Below are 13,831 nucleotides of genomic sequence, written 5' to 3'. Positions count from 1 at the left end.
GCACACGGTTTGCCGTACATAGCGGAAGGGGTGGAGTTAACAAAACGTAAATAATAAAGAATGTTGCAGCTGGCAAAGCTTCAGTGAAGACAGCACTTTTCAAATGTGAGTTGAATGCTTTACCATCACCTCAAGCTGTGTGAATATGTACATTGTTTAAGATACAAGTGTTGAACTGAGGTTGCCTAACACATCACGTGCGCTTGAAACGTCACTTCCGTCAGCTGTTAAGCAACGAATGCTTCCGTGTAGTAAAAAACGTTAAGTGTTCCAGTCCAAACATGCTTTACGTAAGTATGTGAATGCAGACGCATCTTGCTACGCAAGCTCGATTTCCCACGTCGTTGCATTGTGAAATGTGTCAGCGCAAATCATAACCTAACTCAAGTACACGGTGTATTCTCAGCACTACAGCGTATTTTATTTTTTCAATCAACAACTATCATGGTGGAGCAGCAATCTGAGGAGAGTCTTGCCGAACAAGTTAGATTATACAAACATATTTTTCTGTCGTCTTTTTAGCAAATACAAAAGCACACACTCCTCAAATGTCGACATGTTGACTCCACCACATCCAGTTTTGTGGGGCCTAAAAAACTCTTTCGCCCCCTTGTTGTCCAAGGTTTGTAACTTCCAGAGCAATGTAAGACCGCGTGTAATGTATGTACAATGGGACCACCATGCGTTGGCAAAGCGCTCGCGTCTGCGTACTTGCATGAAGTATGTTTGGGCCCTTTCTCTCTCTCTCTCTCATCTATCTATCTATTACTTTTCCATCTGTCTACCATTCTATCACTCTTTTTTTACCATCTTTCCATCAGTCCTTTTTAATCTATCACTCTTTCTTTTCTATCACTCTAAAAACATGCTAACAATGCCTAGCTACATGCTAAAACATGCTAGAAACCTACAAGCATCACTTAGCACCTTGTTATGCTAGCATTGCCTAGCAACATGCTATGCTAGCATTGCCAACAGCATGATAAAATATGCTAGAAACATGCTAGCAACACCTAGCTACATGCTAGCATCACCTAGCTACATGATAAAACATGCTAGAAACATACAAGCAACACTTAGCAACATGCTAAAACATGCTATGCTAGCATTGCTTAGCAACATGTTAAAACATGCTAGAAACATGCTAGCAACACCTAGCTAAATGCTAAAACATGTTAGAAACATACTAGCAACTCTTGACTACATGTTAAAACGTTAAAAACATATTAGCAACACTTAGCTGCATGTTAAAACATGTTAGAAACATACTAACAACACCTAGCTACATGCTAAAACATGCTAGCAACATGCTAGCATTGCTTTGCTACATGTTAAAACATATTAGCAACATGTTAGCAATGCCTAGTTATATGCTAAAACATACTAACAATGCCTAGCAACATGTAAAAAAATTCTAGCAACACCTAGCTAAATGTTAAAACATGCTAGAAACATGTTAGCAATGCCTAGCTACATGTTAAAACATGCTAGTTACACCTAGCAACATGCTAGCAATAACTAGCTACATGTTAGAAACACCTAGCAACATGTTAGCTATGTCAACATGCTAAAACATGCTAGCAACATGCTAGGAACATATAGCTACATGCTAAAACATGTTAACAATGCATAGCAACATGCTATCAATGATAATCTATCTATCTAGCTGTCTCTCTGTCTGTAAAACGCCATGCTTTTAAACTTTTTTAACTTTCAGACAAGGCTTTTTCAAGACAACTTTTGGTAACACTTTATTTTAATGTGTCCTTGTTACACATATTACATGTATTTACTATAGTAATAACAGTCAATTATGCATAAATACAAGCAACTAACCCTAAACCAAACCCTTACCCTAACCCTTAACCTATAGTAAGTACGTTGTTAATTAGTACTAATCAGTAATTACTTGTATTATTACACTGTAACAAAGATACATTAAAATAAAGTGTAACCAACTTTTCAATCTAGTTCACTGATGTTATTCTGATTCAGACAGTGAATCACTTTTTCATTTATAACTCTCTTTCCTCTGAACAGATTCATTTCACAGTTTTTCAGTGTAGTCCCATCTTACAATATTCGTTTCTTCATTAGAGCCCCAGAATCTGTTGATGGATATGTCATTTCTTCTATTTTTTAAACAGAATAATAACAAAGGTGTTTGTGTGTGTTTGTGTGTAGCTTCAGCTGAATTATTTGGGTAATTACGTGCCGTCAGCTTGGACATATGAGCATGGCTGTGGAATCTGTGACGATGATCTTCTGGATCTGAGTCAACTATCTGTGAGTGTCCAACTACTCTAAACAATAATAACACAAACATCATAACTAAATGAGCAACACAAATCTAAACATTTGTGAAATGTTGCTTATTAGGATGAAATTGTAATGGATATATACTGTGAATTGTGTAATACTAATGTATATTTTGTGTATTTGTAATGTTGTGTGTTGTTGTGTAGGACAAGGAGATGCCACTGGTTCATATTGCTGTATTTATCGAGCAACCGACACCATTTCTAGAAGAATTTCTGGAGAGACTCGCAAAACTGAACTACCCACACACGCGTTTACGACTCTTCATTCACAACAACGTATGTAAACGCACACACACGCTTGACAACATACACAACAATGTTAGTAGCCATACTCAGGATATTAGCACAACATTGTGTTCTGTAGACACATACACATAGTTTATATACATGGTATTTTCATGCTAACTGCAGTACATGTCAGCACATGTGATTGAAAAACACAGAAAAAGTGAAATGCACTTGCATGCACTAATGACAGTCTTCAAGCAGCCCGCCTTCTCATGCCTGTGTTTGTGTATGCGTGCAGGTTGTCTATCATGAGCAGCATGTGGAACGGTTCTGGACGCGTCATCGATCACTGTTCCCTGGGGCAAAAATAATTGGACCAGAGGAAAACCTTCAGCAGGACCAGGCCAGAACCATGGCAGTGTAAATACACACACAAACCACATTTTCATTTTTATTTGATATTTATATTGATCTTTCCCATAATTCTACATCTGACTGTGTGTGTGTGTGTTTGCGTATGTGTGTGTTTTTTAGGGAGGCGTGTAAGAAGGATGTGACCTGTGATTATTTCTTCAGTATAGACTCTGATGTTGCTCTGACTAATCTAAATGTTTTACGGATTCTCATTGAAGAGAACAAGTGAGTAAACCACAAACCAAAAACAACACACGATTCTACAGTGTTAGCATTTCACATTTTACAGGAGTGAAACGAGACCGAATCAAGCATAAAACGGTAGTGAATCTTGAGCAAAACAGGAATTAACCAGGAGTGATACAGGAATGAATCAGGAGTTAAAAAACAATGAATCAGGAGTAAAACAGGAATGAATCAGGAGTAAACAGGAATGAATCAGGCGTAAAACAGGAATGAATCAGGAGTAAACAGGAATGAATCAGGAGTAAAACAGGAATGATTCAGTAGTGATACAAGAATTAATCTGGAGTTAAAAAACAAGGAATCAGGAATAAATCAGTAGTGATACAGGATTGAATTGATTGTAAAACAGAAATGAACCAGTAGTGGAACAGAAATGATTCAGTAGTGATACAAGAATTAATCTGGAGTTAAAAAACAAGGAATCAGGAATAAATCAGTAGTGATCCAGGATTAAACTGATTGTAAAACAGAAATGGAGCAGGAGTGATACAGGATTGAATTGATTTTAAAACAGGAATTAATCTGGAGTAATACAAGAATGAATCTGGAGTGATAAAACAGTGAATCAGGAGTGAAACAGGAATGAATCTGGAGTGACAAAACAATGAATCAGGAGTAAACAGGAATGAATCAGGGGTGATACAACAATGAATCAGGAGTAAAACAGGAATGAATCAGGAGTAAACAGGAATTAATCTGGAGTGATGCTAAAATTAATCTGGAGTGATACAAGAATGAATCATAAGTGAAACAGGAATGAATCAGGAGTGACACAACAATGAATCGGGAGTAAAACAGGAATGAATCAGGAGTAAACAGGAATGAATCAGGGGTGATACAACAATGAATCAGGAGTAAAACAGGAATGAATCAGGAGTAAACAGGAATTAATCTGGAGTGATACTAAAATTAATCTGGAGTGATACAAGAATGAATCATAAGTGAAACAGGAATGAATCAGGAGTGACACAACAATGAATCGGGAGTAAAACAGGAATGAATCAGGAGTAAACAGGAATGAATCAGGGGTGATACAACAATGAATCAGGAGTAAAACAGGAATGAATCAGGAGTAAAACAGGAATGAATCAGGAGTAAACAGGAATGAATCAGGAGTGACACAACAATGAATCAGGAGTAAACAGGAATGAATCAGGGGTGATACAACAATGAATCAGGAGTAAAACAGGAATGAATCAGGAGTAAAACAGGAATGAATCAGGAGTAAACAGGAATGAATCAGGAGTGATACAAAAATGAATCAGGAGTAAACAGGAATGAATCAGGCGTGATACAACAATGAATCAGGAGTAAAACAGGAATGAATCATAAGTGAAACAGGAATGAATCAGGGGTGATACAACAACGAATCTGGAGTAAAACAGGAATGAATCTGGAGTAAAACAGGAATGAATCTGGAGTAAAACAGGAATGAATCTGGAGTAAAACAGGAATGAATCATGAGTAAACAGGAATGAATCAGGGGTGATTCAAGAATGAATCATAAGTGAAACAGGAATGAATCAGGAGTAAAACAGGAATGAATCAGGGGTGATACAAGAATGAATCATAAGTGAAACAGGAATGAATCAGGAGTGACACAACAATGAATTGGGAGTAAAACAGGAATGAATCAGGAGTAAACAGGAATGAATCAGGAGTAAAACAGGAATGAATCAGGAGTAAACAGGAATGAATCAGGAGTGACACAACAATGAATCAGGAGTAAACAGGAATGAATCAGGGGTGATACAAAAATGAATCAGGAGTAAAACAGGAATGAATCAGGGGTGATACAACAATGAATCAGGAGTAAAACAGGAATGAATCAGGAGTAAAACAGGAATGAATCAGGAGTAAACAGGAATGAATCAGGAGTGACACAACAATGAATCAGGAGTAAACAGGAATGAATCAGGGGTGATACAACAATGAATCAGGAGTAAAACAGGAATGAATCAGGAGTAAAACAGGAATGAATCAGGAGTAAACAGGAATGAATCAGGAGTGATACAAAAATGAATCAGGAGTAAACAGGAATGAATCAGGCGTGATACAACAATGAATCAGGAGTAAAACAGGAATGAATCATAAGTGAAACAGGAATGAATCAGGGGTGATACAACAACGAATCTGGAGTAAAACAGGAATGAATCTGGAGTAAAACAGGAATGAATCTGGAGTAAAACAGGAATGAATCTGGAGTAAAACAGGAATGAATCATGAGTAAACAGGAATGAATCAGGGGTGATTCAAGAATGAATCATAAGTGAAACAGGAATGAATCAGGAGTAAAACAGGAATGAATCAGGGGTGATACAAGAATGAATCATAAGTGAAACAGGAATGAATCAGGAGTGACACAACAATGAATTGGGAGTAAAACAGGAATGAATCAGGAGTAAACAGGAATGAATCAGGAGTAAAACAGGAATGAATCAGGAGTAAACAGGAATGAATCAGGAGTGACACAACAATGAATCAGGAGTAAACAGGAATGAATCAGGGGTGATACAACAATGAATCAGGAGTAAAACAGGAATGAATCATAAGTGAAACAGGAATGAATCAGGGGTGATACAACAACGAATCAGGAGTAAAACAGGAATGAATCAGGAGTAAAACAGGAATGAATCAGGAGTAAACAGGAATGAATCAGGGGTGATACAAAAATGAATCAGGAGTAAACAGGAATGAATCAGGGGTGATACAACAATGAATCAGGAGTAAAACAGGAATGAATCATAAGTGAAACAGGAATGAATCAGGGGTGATACAACAACGAATCAGGAGTAAAACAGGAATGAATCAGGAGTAAAACAGGAATGAATCATGAGTAAACAGGAATGAATCAGGGGTGATTCAAGAATGAATCTGGAGTTATACAACAATGAGTCAGGAGTAAAACAGGATTGAGTTGATTGTAAAACAGGAATGAATCCGGAGTGAAACAGGAATGAATCAGGAGTGATACAAGAATGAATCCAGAGAGATGCAAGAATGAATTGAAAGTAAAACATAAATGAATCAGGAGTGAAACAGAAATGAATCAGTAGTGATACAAGAATGAATCTGGAGTGACACAAGAATGAATCTGGAGTTAAAAAAACAAAGAATCAGGATTAAAACAGGAATACATCAGGAGTGACACAAGATTGAATTGATTGTTAAACAGAAATGTAGCAGGAGTGATACAGGATTTAATTGATTTTAGAACAGGAATGAATCTGGAGTGATACAACAATGAATCAGGAGTGAAACGGGAATGAATCTGAAATAAAACAGGAATTAATCCAGAGTGTCTTGTTTTCTCAGTGGTCTCATATTTTAACATGGCTGCAAATCATTTTATCATGTGGGTGTAGAGGAGATTCTGTAATTATTGCTACAACTTTTTCAAGAGTGCTAAATTATTTAACAGATGATGTTCCCTCTCTCTCTGTGTGTGTGTGTGTGTGTGTGTGTGTGTGTGTGTGTGTGTGTGTCAGGGGTGTGATAGCGCCCATGTTGTCTCGTCACGGGAAGCTCTGGTCAAACTTTTGGGGTGCTTTGAGTCCTGAGGGCTTTTATTCCCGATCTGAGGATTATATCGACATCGTGCAGAGCAAACGAGTGTGAGTTTCTTCTCCATATATGTTTATGAATGTGTCGAGTGTGTGTTTGTGTGTAAATGTTTACGTGTGTCTCTCTCTCTCTCTGTGTTGCAGTGGTCTGTGGAACGTCCCGTACATCACTCAGGTGTATCTGATTCGTGGAGAGACATTGCGGACGCGTCTGGCAGCAATTTCTCTCTATCAGCAGGAGGGAATGGATCCCGACATGACGTTCTCTAAGAGCGTCCGTGAGCAGGTGAGACTGTTTTCTGCTAAATCTGTTCGTTTGAATAAAAATCAACATGCTTTCTAGTATATCTCAGCACTCACCTTTTTGAAATATATTGTGCTTTTGGTTAATCATCCGGAGTGTTTGTTTGTGTTCTTCTGCAGGGTGTGTTTATGTTTGTATCAAACAGAGATGAGTTTGGTCGTCTGGTCTCCTCCAGTAACTATAACATCAGTCGTCTGTATCCAGACATGTGGCAGATATTTGACAACCCAGCGGTGAGACTCTCACTGCCATTAAACACATATGTGATGAGATAAACAACTGAACTAACACTAACCTCTGTCTGTGTGTGCTTTAGGATTGGAGGGAGAAATATATCCATGAGAATTATTCCAGGATTTTTGAGGATGATGATTATGTTGTTGAACAGGTGAGAATTAAGTGAGGATTTGCACGTGAGTTATACACACACTAAAACTACACCTGCAGTGAAACAGTTTTGCACAAATGTTTTTTCCACTGTTTCTTCCACCAAGTTGATCTCTTAGTAAAGTTCCAGCACAAAGAGTTTTATACAGTTCATGCAGACCCCTCGCGATATTGGGGCGTTCAAGCGAAAACTCGTTTTGTTTATCTAAAAACAGCGATAGTGACAACAGAACACAACATAGCTGCACACAAAACAGAGAACAGAACTTACTAAACATGTCTGAAGAGTTTGTAGTTGAAGAATTGATGCATTTCTATGCCTAGCCTTTTTTTTTTTTGAACGGAGTATTCATAAATCAAACAGAAACATAGAGGAGGCTACAGGCAGCCACAGTCACACCGTGTCCTATCCTGACGGCAAACGACACACGATAAAAGGTAAATTTTCAATGTTAATCAGAGTTTTTGTCCTAACCAGCCGTTACGAGTAACGGTACATTCTATCGATCGCTTATTTTCTATTTTTGGCATCGCACGGGTAACTCCATCCACTGTGAATTGGCACCGGTCCAAAAACTTTCCAAAAAATAAGGCTGGGCGTAGAAACCCCCTCCAATGGCAACACAGTCGTTTTGACTGTAAGGACCGGTTCTCGAAGGCGGCTCATTTTATTCCCCACCCCAAATTACCTTCAGTGAGGGAGACAACGGAAGCAGTCATTAACCACGTCTTATGCATCCATGGCCTCCCGGTCGATATGGTTTCTGACAGAGGCCCCCAATTTGTGTCACATTTTTGGGCAGAATTCTGTCAACAACTGGGGGCTATGGTGAGTTTGTCCTCTGGGTTTCATCCTCAGACAAATGGGCAAGCTGAGCGGGTGAATCAGGAGCTGGAAAAGGCCCTGCGCTGTGTGGCCTCCTGTAATCCGTCTTCTTGGAGCGATCATTTAGTCTGGGTCAAGTTATCCTTGCAATCGTCATCTACGGGTTTATCACCCTTCCAGTGCAGCCTCGGTTATCAGCCCCCTCTGTTCCCTGCAGAAGAACCTGATGTACAAGTTCTGTCCGTCCACACCTTCATACAGAGGTGCCGACGCACCTGGAAAGCCGCCAGAGTAGCCCTCTTACGGACTGGCGCTCGCGTTAAGAGGTTGGCACACCGGGCTAAGGCCCCAACTTACGTGTGTGGGCAGAAAGTTTGGCTGTCCTCTAAGGACATCCCGCTCCGACTCCCCTCACATAAGCTGGGTCCCAAGTTTATTGGGCCGTTTCCCATCGCCAAGGTCATTAGTCTGGTGGCAGTCCGTCTCAAGCGAATCACCCCGTTTTCCACGTCTCCAAAATCAAACCTGTTTTACGTTTTACACCCCGCCACACCCATCCCACCTCCTCCGCATCTTGTTGATGGCTCTCCGGCATACACGGTCAGGAGATTGAGCGACGTCAGGTGGAGGGGCATAGGGTTCCAGTACCTGGTTGACTGGGAGGGTTATGGGCATGAGGAGAGATGTTGGGTCCCAGCTCGGTACATCCTGGACCGGCGCCCTCATAGATCAGTTTCACCTCTGGCAAGGTAACTCTGGGGGGGTACTGGCTTCCACGGAGGATACCTAGTTTCTGCCCATGTGTCGGGAGTTTAGTTCGCTCATCTCTGCTGGTCGTCTTTCTGCATCTCGCTAAGCTTCAATGGAGGATTCTGCGAATCTGTTCCTGATTTCCACAATGCACACACTTCATCCTACAAACACACTCTTCACGGATTGCCCCTTGCGGGACTACGATGTGTACGCCTTTGGAGATTGCAGCCGGTGTTGGGATTCTCTACATTCCTCAACCCAGTGACAGCTCATTTTTATGGTTAATAAATCCTTTGAACTGTTCCTCTGCTCTTTGGTCTGATTGTTCTCCCTATCGCATCGTTACAATTTCTCCTTTTGTGTTAAGAAAAAGAAAGAAAGTCATATAGGCTTATAACAACACAGGGGTTGTAAACAATGACTGAATTAAAATTTTTGGGTGAACTAATCCTTTAATATTGAATACAATTTAAAGTGTCTCTGTATGTGTGTGTCAGCCGTGTCCAGATGTGTACTGGTTTCCTGCGTTCTCTGACAGAATGTGTGACGAACTCGTTGAAACAATGGAACATTTCGGCGAATGGTCTGGAGGAAAACACACGGTCAGTCACCCCTCCATGTGTGTGTTTATTTGTGTTTGATTGACAACAGCTCACCTGTCTGTCTCTCTCTCTCAGGATGAGCGGTTGGCAGGTGGTTATGAGAATGTACCAACAGTAGATATTCATATGAATCAGATACAGTATGAGAAGGAGTGGCTCAAATTTCTCAAAGATTACATCGTTCCTGTAACGGAGAAACTCTACCCAGGATACTATCCAAAGGTGACACAAACACACACACAGACCTTTGAGTCTATAATAGGACCCTGGTGTTAAGATGCATTTTGTGCAATGCGTTTGAAACAGGGACGACACTAAAGACGGTTGTAAATGGGTCTGAAATGTTTTAAGACTTGTCCACTTTAACCACATCTGGAGATGTGAGCACATTGGGCTTGTAGTGTAATCGAACTTTACTTGTCCAATGCACTAAAACAAGAGTTTTAAACATTGTCGGTTACTTCTGTTGTTTTTAAATGTGCTTTATAAATAAAGGTTGACTTGACATGCGGCTTTAAAAAGAAATAATTGTCCGATTGGAAAATTGGAAAAAATCGCTGATGTCTGATATCAGCATGCAGAATCACACACATCTGAAGCTCAGTTAATACAGGTACTCCACTTAAACAACTGACAATTCTGCTATATTCTCTCTGTATGTTATATGCATATGTCAAATGCAAGTATAATTGGGAAAAACAGTGCACTGTTTTTATAGCGCTTTTTCTTCTTTTGCTTTTTTGCGCTTTATCATCACACAGTAACTCACTGACCTAATGATATTTCTAAACACTAACCATAAACCCCAGCTTATGTACATGCCACCCATGATGTCTGCTTGCACACCCAAATGAAAAGTTTTTTTGTTTTGTTTTTTGACAATAATAATAATTTAAAAATAGTAGGGATATAATGCAATGATTTGATACATTGATTATGGAATTCAATAATAGAAAATAGTGACTATAATAACCATTGGGCCTGTGAGGAAATAAAAAATATTTATCAAAATATTAATAACTACAGTCTTGACCAAAACAAAATATTAATCGTTTAAAAGCTTAGAAGCTCTACTTTACAATGCATGTAGACATTATGACCAAAACTGAACAAGTGCTTTGAAATATGCAAATAAATCAGAAATGTTCCATTTTGATCATTTATATAAAAAATTGCACTGTACATATTTTTGCAATTATTAAAAACATCAAACTGATCTAATAGTCATGTGTCATTTCATTGGAAAGCTCTTAAAGAGCTCTCAAAAAAGCTTATTTGTTTTACTCATAGCAAGTAATAGCTAAGTACACAACAATTATGTTGATGTTGCTTATATCCTGCCTTTTCGCTTATAACTTCATGGAAAATAAACGGTACATAAAACATACCATCACTTAGAGGAGGTGATTATCTTTCAAACGAGTCCACACACAAGATAATCAGATGTATAGATCATTAGATAATCCACATGAAGCACAATGTTACATATGACCACCAGGAGATGGCGCCAAATACATGACACAGACTCAATGATGACTCAAATGACACAGAATGAAACTCATTCTGTGAAATCTCATTACTAAAATCATGTCTGCATGCTATGCAAACCTTTAGTCATTGTTGTGTTTGCATGTGTAATAGGCTTTTGGAAATATACACCATGATAAATTATTTTAATAAAGATTTGATTGCTTTGTTGAATCAACACAACATTTTTCTCAGATACCGTTGAAAAAATCAGAAAAAAACAGTTTTTTCAGAGAGTCTCAGAATGTATCATAATCTATATAAAGTTTTCTTTACAATGATACCAAACACTTGACCCTTCTTGTTTTTTAAAGTTATAAGCCTTTAATTTTTGGTATGCCACTGAAACAGGAAATCTTTCAAAACACCCTCCGAGCTTAAAGGGTTATAGTCCAACGGTTATTGACAGATTTCATTTTATATTTCAAACATTGGCACAACAGCGAAATATTCCCGTTAGATGATATGCAAATCTGTTATGTGTTATCAGCGGTCTAACATGATCTTATTCTTCATTTATATTGGTTCAGTAATTAATGTTTTGTATATTTTCTGTTTAAATCTGCCATAATGCATATAAATCAAACCTCCATGAGGTCCCTAAATACAAAGAATGTTTAAAATATCTTCTGACTGGAAGTCGACCGATAATGGATTTTGCCGATATCGATAACTAAGGTGATGGGAAAGGCCGATAACCGATTAATCGGCCGATAGTTTTTAAATTGATTTATAGAATGTCAAAAACATTTTTTATTTATTTACTATAACGGGCAAAGACAAAGAGTCCAAAATGAATAAAATCCCAGATGCAGTTTTTTGTTCAACCAAAATATCAATAATAACCAGAAAAATTCAGATTTGGTGCATAACGCAGGACTTTTAAGTATAAACAATCGGCAACTATTGACATAGGCTTTTGCAGATAACCGATAGTTCCAAAAAGCAACTATCGGTACCGATTAATCGGTAAAACAGATATATCGGTCTATCTCTACTTCTGACTGCATGCTTTGTGTTCTTTTGTTGACGCATTTATTTCTTATCCAAACTTAGGTTTTTCAGCCAGTCAATGAAAAAGAATAATATTAGTTTAGTGCAAATTGTCCTTTCATTTACATGTCTGTCTTCAGTATGTTTTGGAAAATAATTATGAATTGTTTCAGATTTCATGACTAAATATTAAGCCTAATATTTGGATAAGTTAACAGCCATCAGCTCCATTGATAGCGGGATAAGAGTGGCCTTTATTTACTTGGTCAAGTAATTATAACGTAACACAGCACTTATGCTATTGCACACCCTGTTTTCCATTCATATCAGGACATTTAAAGCAAAACGTGATTTAGCCGAGGTTATTCATATTAGGTTTGTATATAAGTAACAACAGTTTTTGTGTTGCAGGCTCAGGCCGTGATGAATTTTGTGGTTCGTTATCGTCCTGACGAGCAGCCGTCGCTCCGCCCACATCATGACTCCTCCACATTCACCATTAACATCGCTCTCAACAGCAAAGGCAAAGATTACGAGGTAAACACACACACACACACACACACACACACACACACACATCCTGCATAACAGCCATGACTGCCGGACAGTAGAATAGAAATTCTGGTTTGTTGTGTTGTTTGTATATGTGTGCATGTGGGTGAGTTGTGTTTTTAATGGGTGTTTATACTGTATGTGTGTGTGTATTAGGGTGGAGGCTGTAGGTTTCTGCGTTACGACTGTAAGGTGGAGTCTCCCAGGAAGGGCTGGTCATTTATGCATCCCGGCCGTTTGACGCATTATCACGAGGGGCTGCCCACCACCAGAGGAACACGATACATCATGGTGTCTTTCGTTGACCCTTAAAAACCTTCTGAACTCTGTGTGTGTGTGTGTGTGTGTGTGTGTGTGTGTGCGTGCGCGTTTACTCTGTAAATTAAATATCAGTTGTTACTGTTGTGCAGATTGTTACAGATGACTTTCGCCTCGTGTCCAGTATGAAAATTCACTCCTTCAGGAGATTTATTTGTTTTTACAGAAGTTTAAAGCTCCACATTTTTACTTGATTTTATAGAATATTTGCTTCTTCTTTTTTTTTTAAAGCATTAGTCCTGAAATAGCTTTTGTACTCTCAAGATTTGTACAAACTGCTTTTAAATTATTTGTTGCCTTTGGGAAATAAATATTGGAGAAAAAATGGTCTGGTGTGAACTTAATTACTAACTGGTAGGAATCCCCGTAAATGTACATCTTAATCTCATTCCAGCGTGATTGGTTTAGATGCAACAGTCATGTCCTGAATCAAACTTGCACTCAATCACTTTTTATTACTATGCAAAAATATTTATATTCATGTAGATATACATATCATACTCTTGTCATACGTTTTAAATTTAAAATATTTTAAAATTACGTGCCAGCCGACTGAAAAATGATTTAAATTTAACAATAGAAAGAAATGAAATTTGCCTTCAACTCTGTGACAGCTCTAGACTCTAAAGAGAAAACAAAAATGTGTCCATGGTCTCTCATGCTTTCTGCCTGTCAATCAATTTGCACGTTCTCATAGTATTGTAGTTGCAGTGAATTATTGAGGCTTAATGCCATTTTTATGCCATGTTGTTCATAACAGTTGTCAGTTGAGGGCGCTGTTTTGCTACAGTTGTTTT

The 13,831-nt window shown here is 38.4% G+C and overlaps 2 protein-coding genes across 3 annotated transcripts in view; one reads left to right on the top strand and one right to left on the bottom strand.

Annotated features, from left to right (window-relative positions):
- Nucleotides 1-13,349, top strand: part of plod3 (procollagen-lysine, 2-oxoglutarate 5-dioxygenase 3) — a 30,585-nt gene extending 17,236 nt beyond the window's left edge. For both annotated transcript variants that reach the window (XM_051661589.1, XM_051661588.1), the window contains exons 8-19: nucleotides 2,185-2,286; nucleotides 2,466-2,597; nucleotides 2,848-2,969; nucleotides 3,084-3,188; nucleotides 6,698-6,823; nucleotides 6,917-7,058; nucleotides 7,196-7,309; nucleotides 7,393-7,464; nucleotides 9,540-9,644; nucleotides 9,720-9,866; nucleotides 12,576-12,701; nucleotides 12,873-13,349. In XM_051661589.1, the coding sequence (XP_051517549.1) occupies nucleotides 2,185-2,286; nucleotides 2,466-2,597; nucleotides 2,848-2,969; nucleotides 3,084-3,188; nucleotides 6,698-6,823; nucleotides 6,917-7,058; nucleotides 7,196-7,309; nucleotides 7,393-7,464; nucleotides 9,540-9,644; nucleotides 9,720-9,866; nucleotides 12,576-12,701; nucleotides 12,873-13,028 (1,449 nt within the window). In that variant the 3' untranslated portion in view covers nucleotides 13,029-13,349. The remainder of the gene's footprint in view (nucleotides 1-2,184; nucleotides 2,287-2,465; nucleotides 2,598-2,847; nucleotides 2,970-3,083; nucleotides 3,189-6,697; nucleotides 6,824-6,916; nucleotides 7,059-7,195; nucleotides 7,310-7,392; nucleotides 7,465-9,539; nucleotides 9,645-9,719; nucleotides 9,867-12,575; nucleotides 12,702-12,872) is intronic.
- camta2 (calmodulin binding transcription activator 2) overlaps nucleotides 1-13,831 on the bottom strand; it is a 248,222-nt gene that overhangs the window by 5,038 nt on the left and 229,353 nt on the right. The gene's annotated exons all lie outside the window — the stretch shown is intronic.

This window comes from Myxocyprinus asiaticus, chromosome 29 (assembly GCF_019703515.2).
Source record: "Myxocyprinus asiaticus isolate MX2 ecotype Aquarium Trade chromosome 29, UBuf_Myxa_2, whole genome shotgun sequence".
Taxonomy (NCBI): Eukaryota; Metazoa; Chordata; class Actinopteri; order Cypriniformes; family Catostomidae; genus Myxocyprinus; species Myxocyprinus asiaticus.
This window is presented reverse-complemented; position numbering and strand designations above follow the sequence as displayed.